At 36.2% G+C, this 10000-nt stretch overlaps 1 protein-coding gene across 1 annotated transcript in view; it reads right to left on the bottom strand.

Moving 5' to 3' along the window:
* LOC138039041 (E3 ubiquitin-protein ligase arih1-like) overlaps positions 1–10000 on the bottom strand; it is an 18985-nt gene that overhangs the window by 7472 nt on the left and 1513 nt on the right. The window contains 11 exon segments of the mRNA XM_068885197.1: positions 50–127; positions 237–308; positions 781–823; positions 1012–1118; positions 4813–4879; positions 5433–5488; positions 5593–5685; positions 6352–6423; positions 7333–7364; positions 7367–7422; positions 8040–8107. Of these exon segments, the coding sequence (XP_068741298.1) occupies positions 50–127; positions 237–308; positions 781–823; positions 1012–1118; positions 4813–4879; positions 5433–5488; positions 5593–5685; positions 6352–6423; positions 7333–7364; positions 7367–7422; positions 8040–8107 (744 nt within the window).

The raw sequence follows: 10000 nt of genomic DNA on the forward strand, positions 1-10000 counted from the left end.
CTATGTTAAGCATATTTGCATGGTTGGACAACATCAGTTTTATATATACCTTGCAGTTGTTGTTACGACAAACCATGTGATTACAGCCACCATTCTTTTCTATTGTCACATGACACTTTGGACACTCCTAACAAAGATGAAACAAGTATAAAACACTTAAAAAGAGTGAGAAGAAGAGTAAAATATTTTATCAATAAATCAAATGGAATAGTGAGGTTTGCATCATATTAACCAACCTTGGTATTTGCTGAGATCCAGTTTGACGTTTCACTGTCATCATTACACTTTTTTATCCATTTCTTGAGCCACTGAAATGAAATAATATAGCTACACTTCAACAACACCAAATCTGTGTATTAGTCAACTTTATCGCCTTATGTATGCAACTCAAGCATATCACTGCAAAGGCTGAATGCAAAATTGGCAGGAACTATACAGTATTATTTTGCCTTTGTGCTAATTAACCTCCCTAATTTTGTTTTACAGCAAAATTTTTTTCCAATTAATTTTTATACATGCCAACTAGGTGAGGAAGTCTAATAAGCATTTAGTTGCTGCCATTTCTGCATCCAATCTTTTACAGTAATAAACCTCAGAAGATCTTAAAGAAGAGAGCACAGTTAAAAATTCCTTGCAAAAACCTTTGCAGAGGGAATTTCCCTAAGAATGGACCAGTTTCTCAAAATGCTAAAAGTTTCAAGGCAGCAGAGTTGCAGAGAACCTACGATCAAATAAAAACAATACTGAGTCCTGAAATACATCAATTCAAATGTTACTTACAAGGCACTTCACTGGTTCATGAACTGGTTCTCCACAGCCAAAGCTAAGAACATAAAACAAGAGTATGTAGAGGTCTTGTCTCCATACAAAGACAATTAACGACAAGATGAGTATACCTCAGAAGGTCCATCTTGTTGGACACAAGGTTTATTTCCAGCTTTGATGATTTAAATTAACATCTTATGAAAGTGATTTTCACAATAAGGAATAAAATAGACAATTTTTACAAACCAAAAGGTATAACCACAAAGACATGTCACTGGCAATGCATCATGGTAATTTGCCTTGACAGCATTTTGACAATCAGGTCCTGGACACCAACTCATCAAGCGGTTACTCTACAATGAACAGTGATTGGTCTCAATAAAGAGGGTTGTAGCGCTTTACCCATGAATTAAAAAAGTCATCCTCACAAAAATTATTTACAAGTAACAGAATGAAACGGTTACTGGTAGTTTCTAAATAAACTGTGCTGCTGCATCAGTTGGAGAGTAAATCATGAAAATTTGGTTTTATAGGGGCTATGCCACACACAAAATTATGTAATTTCATGACACCCAAAATGCTCAAAATTTTGAATGAAACATTGCAATAACCACTCAAAACTGCTGAACAACATTAAAGAAATACTGCAAAAGAAAAGAGGAGCATGAATGGGCACTTTTTTGCTAAAATTAACCTTTGCACCTGTTCGAAACGCATTGCGGCCATTTTTTTCATTTTTCAAACAAATCCTGCCATTTTATATAGGCTTCGAAAGTTGCGAACATCCAAGCATCTTGTGTTCACGACCGAGTCAGAAGGGGAGTGGGCCTATTCCTGATGTGACGTCACAAAACTGATTTACATGGCATTAACTCTTTTTAAAAAATGCATGCAAATTAGATTGTGACGTCACATCAGGAATAGACCCACTCCCCTTCTGACTCGGTCGTGAAACAAGAGATGCTTGGATTTTCGCAACTTTCGAAGCCTATAAAATGGCAGGATTTGTTAGAAAAAGGAAAAAAAAATCGCAATGCGTTCTCGAACAGGTGCAAAGATTCATTTTTAGCGAAAAAAATATTTTGGGGGTTAGGGGCACTTTAACTAAAGATTTCCCTGCAGCACCCTAAGACAATGTGCCATAGCCCCTTTTAGAAACAAGTTGATGAAAGTTGAATTCCTGCCGTGAAAAGATGGAATGACTGAGGCTTTAAGGACGGCGCCTACTATTGTTATTGCGCATATGTTCTGTATCTCGAGATACTCGGATTTCCTATCGGTGATGCATACTAATACAGGGATATTTTTGCGTGGTTTAAAAACTATCCGGAAAAAGTAGATCTTAGTAAGTGTCCTTGGTATCCAAAAAGAAAATCGGGGGTAACCATGCATTTTTGAGAGATAATTAAGCTTCAATTTGAGAAAGAACGCCATAAATTGTTTTGTAATTTAAAGCTTTTTACAAATATTGTTCTTGAATTATCTTTGAAAAATGCATGGTTACCCCAATTTTCTTTTTGGATTTCAATAACACTTGTTAAGATCTAAATTTCCTGCATAATCACACACCGGGGAAAAAATATTCTTTAATTAGTAGGCACTGTCCTTACGTAAGCCCCTTTCATGAAAGGCTAACACTTGAACCATCAGGAATTTGATCTTTTCATGTTGGCTATTCAACCTTGTCAACTTGTTTGGTAAAACCAAATTTTTGCAGTTTACATTAAGGTAATTCAAACAACAAAAAATCAAAAGCCAAATCCTTAACTTTAGGCCTCGAACTCAAAGAAAAGAGGTACAACTGTAACATGACAAACAAATGAATGTACAGGGTGTACAGGGTTCTGTTAAGGGCGCTGCCTACTAATTCAAAGGTATTTTTGCCCGATTTGTGATTATGCGGGAAATGTAGATCTTAACAAGTGTTATTGAAATCGAAAAAGAAAATTGGGGGTAACCACGCATTTTTCAAAGATAATTCATGAACAATATTTGTATCAAGCTTTAAAATACAGAGCCATGTATGGTGTTCTTTCTCAAATTGAAGCTAAATTAGCTCTGATAAATGCATGTTTGACCCCAATTTTCTTTTTGGATGCCAATAGTACTTACTAAGATCTACTTTCTCCGGTAAGTTTTAAACCGTGCAAAAATACCCCTGTATTAGTAAGCTTCATCGATAGGAAATCCAAGTATCTTGAGATGCGCAGAACATATGCGCAATAACAATAGTAGGCACCATCCTTAAAGAGCAGTGATTAAATCCTTACTATTTGTTGACAGGGTGTACACAATGTTTCTGACAGGGTGCGCATTGCAGGTGAGGGACCGCACAGCACAATTCCAAGAAATCCGCACAATACTGAGTGCTGTGCTTAGAGTTTCTAACTACATGTACATGTTTCAACCAAGATTTTTAGAACCTTTTCAATGGATTATCAGGCCAATTCCTTTTCTAAAACCTTTGTTTTCGCTTGTGGAAAAGATTCCACAAAAAATGTATACAAAGCGTTCTTTGTAGCTCTGCGTGGTCCTGGGCACTAGCTCGGTTCTACTGCATTGGCAGATCGAAACAATCTGCAATGAATGCCCAAAAACACTGCAAGTTCTTCAATTTTAGGCTCATTGTTTAGGTTTTTACCTTCAACCTTAACGAGGAAATAACAAGCTATGTAAATTACAATGTACGTCAATTCCTACTGAAGACTTGAAGAATTTCACAACAATATATATGTGAGATAACCACAAAAAAATGAACGGTCACACCTGATATGTGTAGGTAATGTATTCCTTATTAAGAAGCCTACAACGGTTTTTTTAACAGGGCTCGAAATTGCGACCAATACGGTCGCATTTGCGACTAAAATATCAGGAGAAGTCGCAAATTTGCGACTTGTTGTCACCTTCGTTCTTTCGAAACAAAAGGATTAGCAGTTGCCACTTTGCTGCTACTTTTGCTAAAATAGATAAATAAATAAATAAATAAATGACAAAATTATTTTGTTTCTCGCCGTGAATTTTCTCTAAAGGTAGCGTAATTGTATAGTAATTTAGCTGCGATGTTACGTGCACAGCTCCATTCCTTCGATCATTTGCCATTTTCAGCAGTTTCTTTACAAACAAGTATTGCGGGCTCATATTTTTTTGCTAAATCGCTGACAACACAATGCAGCGCGGCGATTTTGCGACTAAAATTTACAAAATTGAGACTAAATTTTCCTATCTTATCGCAAAATGCGAACGGATTTTTTCGTTAATTTCGAGCCCTGTGTTTAAGATGCTGTAATTGAGTTTAAAAAAATTAACGACATTTCAACCGTGCATCTATCAACCCTAAAGAAACATTGCGAAATCTTGAACAAATTACTTTAAGTTCATTCCCACACAATTGCCTCCAAAATTCCGCATTGTTTTTCCCCACACCCTGTCAGAAGTCCTGTGTACAATTTAGATTTCAAAAAAAAAACATTGTAGATCATTGAAAGAATAAAAAAGCCAGACCAGTAGAAGTTCATCAAAGAGTTACTTTCAAAGCAGGGCTTGAAATAAAAAAAAACATGCAGTCACAAATTTAGTCGCCTTTTTGTAAATTTTAGTTGCAAAGTCTACACACTGTATTGTGTTGCCAGTAGTTTCACAAAACAAAGTATGAGCTAGCAACACCGGTGTGTAAAAAAAACACTGATTAATCAAGGGAAAGGCATCATGCACCTACACAACATTGCAGCTACAGTGTACATTCCACGACAATACAACTGTACAATACTACATGTATCTTCAGATTGAAACAAACATCACGGCAAGAAACAAACTGATCTTTCATTCCTTTATTTCTTTTAGCATCTTTTAGCAAAAGAAGCGGCAAAGTGGCAACTGCTAATCCCTCTTATTTTGAAAGAGTGAAGGTGAAAACTAAAGTTGCAAATTTGCGACTTCTCCAGATCTTTTAGTTGCAAAGGGAAAAAATTGCAATATTGGTTGCAATTTTGAGCCCTGCAAAGATGGTAAGGAAAAACTGTTTGTACTCTGTCAAACAGAGAGGTTTACCTCCACAAAGCTGTTAGCAATCAAATGGTGGTATCGTGACTTCACCTTGATATCTTTTACAACTTTCCTGCAAGAACAAAAGGATTACTTACAAAACACGTACAAATGTAACAGCACTTTCCCCCCCTGGAATTGGTATAACGACAACATCAAAGAACAACCAGCACATCTAAATTCCTAGGAAGGAAGCTAGAGTAAATAATTTATCTCACATGAGATGCCTGGATGGTAATCACTATATACAATTCAAGGGGTGCATAGTCTCAGACTACATGTAGATTTGTGGTTGAACAAGACCACCAAAATTACATGTACAGAAAATACAGCACAAGGGGATTTACATTGCCATGCATTGCAAGATGTAGTTCCTTCCTGCATCAGCAAAGTTTTTTATCAATGGCCACAAGGCTTTTGAGCAAAGCAGAGTATGACTACATTAGAAGATGGCACAATCTTGCAAAATAATATTGTGCCAACAATGACGTCCTCCACCTTTTTAATAACTCCTTCCCATTGGGTTAAGGGCCGGGAGAGAGAGACTGAAAAGCAAAACACCAACATTCTGGAAACAACCAAGCAAAAACAATAATAGCTATAAAATTTATCAATAATGTACTTACCCGACGAAAACTTCATCTACGAGAATGTCACACTTATGGGCAGGACAAGAAATGTTCTGAAACAGAAGTGATGAATTGTTTATTATATGTACAAGTAGTTACAAAGAAAGAGTGTTTAAGTACACAAAGTCAAAAGACAATTGAAACAACAGCCACTCACCTCGCCTACATGTTCATCCATAACTTTAGTTGTAATATATTCCTTCCAGCATCTATGGCAAAACCTATGATGGCATTCTAAACCAACAAAAGTCTGAAAAGCCCCAAAAAAGTGATGTCCAGTTAGTTACAAAGTTAGAAAATGAATCAAATTGGTTTGATTAATTGAAAAAATACGAAACAGATTCTTCAAACCTGAGATTAAAACTAATTTTGACAACGACAACATGAAGTCATCCAAACGTGATCATCAATCATCAATAATATTTTGCTTTTGAAACATCACCAACTAAACAACAGAACATAACAACACTGCCAGAGGCAAAGCATTGGCTATTTACAAGTGCATCCGGAAGTGAACCAGGACTACCGGCAACAAATTCAATGAGTGGTCAGAACGAGTCTTGAACCAGGGATCTCCAGATCTCAAGGCAAGCGTCCTAACCACTGGGCCACACAGCCTCCTCCAAGGAGGAGAAAAAAGGGACACTAGCCCCTTGTTGATACAGTCGGTTCTCTCTCAAATCTACAGTCCACCAACTTCCATTTTCTTTTAAACCCCTGCAAAGATGAATCCTTCCGAGAAAAGTCATGCCAAAATAGCGTTCACAGCCAGTCTTCAATAGCACTGACATCTCTGAGATGGTTGACATCATCAAACTCAAAGCCACAACCAGCTACAGCATTAACAACTATTCTACATGTACATGTATATTGTCTTGCTGATGTTTACAGACTCCTAGTAATAAACAATACTTACGGAAACATTAGTGACACTCAAGCAAATCTCACAGTTTGCCTCTGGTGATGCAGACGAAGACCTTGTGTTTACCTACATAGTTAAAAACAGGGATTAATTCAGTTTTCAAGGTGATTACTGGTAATATGAATTTAATTAATATTATAATCATCCAACTATCATCATTCAATTATTGTTTCTAGGTTAGTTCAAGATTATTATTATTATTATTATTATTATTATTATTATTATTATTATTATTATTATTATTATTATTATTATCAATTATCAAACCACAAGTTTAGGCACTAGACTATTCCTCATTTCAAGTCAAAAAAAGAGATTTTGGGAAGAAAATAGATAATGTTCCATGTGTTTAGTACAAAACACTGATTTCCAAACTACATTGTATAAACTAGTCTTCACAATAATAAGGACATAACATGTCTTTTTGAGGGAATATTGTTTATTTGTGCCCGCCTAGTGTCATTTGTGGCCTGAGCCCGAAAAAAGTCATGTCATTATCATTATTATCAATAAACAAGGCCAAATGATATCAAGAATGCGAGTTTTAATAATACAAGCTAAGTGAATAACGAATTCAAAGTCACTTCAAATCATCATGTAAGTGTTGATTGAACAAGCTATTAAAAAATCAACTCAGTCAGTGAACTTATTTAAAATTACCGAAAAAAATGTGTAAATCGTCTATAAATAATAGGCATATCACAAAGTTGAAGCAAGAACCAATCAGCTGTAGGGCTGATGATGCATTAGCAGCCCGCTGTCAGTCTTTTGCGGCCCGCTGAGCGCGTGTTTTGAAGAGGCCGATTTTCTATTTGGCCACGTATATTGATAATAATTAAGAGTCCTTGGACTCGAAAAACAAAGACAAAAGAAGGATGAAAATAAAAGGAATAAACTATAAGGCTCATTTGTACATGTTTCTCATATCATTGAGGCCCAAGTATAAGGCTTGCCATAGCAAGACGTTCTACTCACTCTTTTGCTTGGGGTAGGTCTAGAGTTCGTTTATTTGTACTAACTATATGAGCTTCAGAGAAGAGTCTATCTTGATCACCGCTGTAGTACCTATAATTAAACATACATGTAGCATGAACTTAATTACTGTAGTAATAATAATTTGTTGTTCTTAAGATTTTACTTCTTGCGATGGCTTGCAAAAAGGCAGTGTCCTTGTGAAAAGTTACAATGTAGAACGAATACTATGATTCCAATACACTCAAACCAATTTGTTTACAAATGGATTTGTTTGAGTACACCCAAGTCTTCAAAAATGCATTGTTTGAACAACAAGGTTGGAAAGCAACAGAATAAAATGAGTTTATCATTTAAATGCTCTGGGACACTTCATCAAGGGATAAAAAAGGTAAAACATCGAGCTAAGCAATATTCAACATTGTTTTTTTGTAACATAGTGATGTGTCTTTACAAGAGTCAAACCCATGGAGTGAATTGTTGCAAATTTAAGTTGAGTATATATATATGTTGACCCCAGTAAAACAATAGCTGCACCATTATAGCCAAGGTAATGTGTTAGTGGTGTCTATACACAGTGCTAGCAGTAAGTGAAGTTTTCAGCAGCTCAAAAAATGCCACAAGTCACGGCAGTTTATATACAAGACTTGTGCATTGCCTCTACCATCTAACCCTATGCATACTGTTTGCTACTAATTTCATTGGCCAACCTTTCTAATAGCTTCTCTTTATCCCATTTAAAATGACTAAGAAGTATTCTGGCAGTTGGTCTTGGTAACTGTGAAAAGAAGAAATAGCACTTAATAATAATGGTGTCAATAACAGTGACAACTATTACTTGTTATGAGAAAAGATACGTTTTTGTAACAGTTAACTTCCAGCACTTAGATTTCAACTGAATTCACTAAAAGAGTGTAAGTTGAAGTGTTATGTATTTTCAGGTCATCCATTCGAGTATTAGCATCAGTACTGGAAATGGATGGGTCCAAAAAAGGACAGAGGAAAACTCTGACCTTGTAGTATAGTCAGTAGAGAATAGTGATCTACATGTGCCCTTGTGTGGTGCTTGCTCCCATTACCGAGCTACAGATGGATTACATAGGAACAGGGTCTGGAAGGGGTTTCACATGATCCATGAATAATTAACCCGAGTACCTTCTCATTATGAAGTCAAACAAGACCACCTCTTTCCTCTAGTTATTTGTAGAAGGAACGTACAATCAAGCAAACTTTTCTTTCGAAACGGTGTGAAAAGGTACGCCTGATACAATTTCTTAACAAGTCCTCAGCCCGTAGTCCAGAATCTGGCCTTTACTCTAATTGGCTGAAAAACAATAGAGCTCTTGCAGCATTGCTCTGATTGGTTGCAAAAGTCATCTTCACTCATTCGCTTTGCTCACTTGCTTTGCTCGACAAAAACAAAACACACATACTGTATTTACCGTATAAGTCGACCTTTTATGGCCTCAAAAGAAGCTCCAAAACTCGCCCTCGACTTATACACGGGTCAAAGATTTTGAGCCAAGTTCCAGCTAAGTAATTTATTCAAAATTAAATAATAATGTTGTCTTGGGCATAACGAACGCAGTGGACAAAAGCCGACAAAAGACTTCAAAATGAATGTAAGCAATTCCAGTTGAAATGAAAAAGGATTTTTTTTGCCCAAATCTAAATGTTGAAGATACAGTACTCACAAGCACAAATATGAAATTCTCGTTTTCCAAAGGCGGAAAGCTCTAAAAGGCATTTTTGTTTCTTCAAATAAATTCTTCAAATTCAATGGCTTAGTAACCTGGCGCAATACCTCGTGTTTGCTGTCACTCGTGTTGCGTGAAAAAGCTGGTTGGTAATGATTGTTTTTTATTCTTTATACAAACCTGGCTGATTTAAATGCTTTTGCAAACTTCGTATTGTTTGGTTTATGAGTTTTGTTTTGTTTGTCATGTGAGAAATTATAAGTCAAGGAGCAATTAAACCTTGCACATTTTGCATCGTTCGCAAGTTATTTTCAAAGATTGACTCCTGCTTCTGTGATGTTGTGCTTATCCTCTAAAGCCCTTTATCGTTGAACAACGAAACAGGTTAGTTTGAGGTTTACATGTTTGATTTTCTGAGAACTTTTTCGAAACTTAAGGACAAAATGCCCGCATATAAAACAACTGCTGAACCACAAAACTATTAAGCGCTTGAGGCCCTGATTTTTTTGTGTATCCACATTTCCAGAAATCGAAGAATACAAGATTAGTGTCCCAGTAACATTTAACAAAGAAATTAAAAAATTGCTTTTTTTGCCATCAAAAATGGGGTGGGGGTTGACTTATACACAGGATCGACTTATACACGGGTAAATACGGTACATCAAGAAATTGCTTTCTTTCATCTACGACAATACCACAAGCAAAAAACCGGGTCCCATCCAATCCCTACAGTAATATCCTGTAGGGCAAGAGTAGTACTTCGCTGGGTGACCAGTTGCTTGGGAAAATTTTCCTTGTATCATAGGCCTCTACTTTATTGATTGTTTCAATCGAATATATTCAGTTATTTTCTTGCTCATGAACATTGCAAGAGCACCGTCTGAAGTACACATGGAACAAAATTTGACAAAATTTAACATTGTTGTCACAATTCAAGGTTGCTCTCCTAACATTAATCCAGCCAATTTCGTACA

Source organism: Montipora capricornis, chromosome 2 (genome assembly GCF_036669925.1).
Source record: "Montipora capricornis isolate CH-2021 chromosome 2, ASM3666992v2, whole genome shotgun sequence".
Classification (NCBI taxonomy): domain Eukaryota; kingdom Metazoa; phylum Cnidaria; class Anthozoa; order Scleractinia; family Acroporidae; genus Montipora; species Montipora capricornis.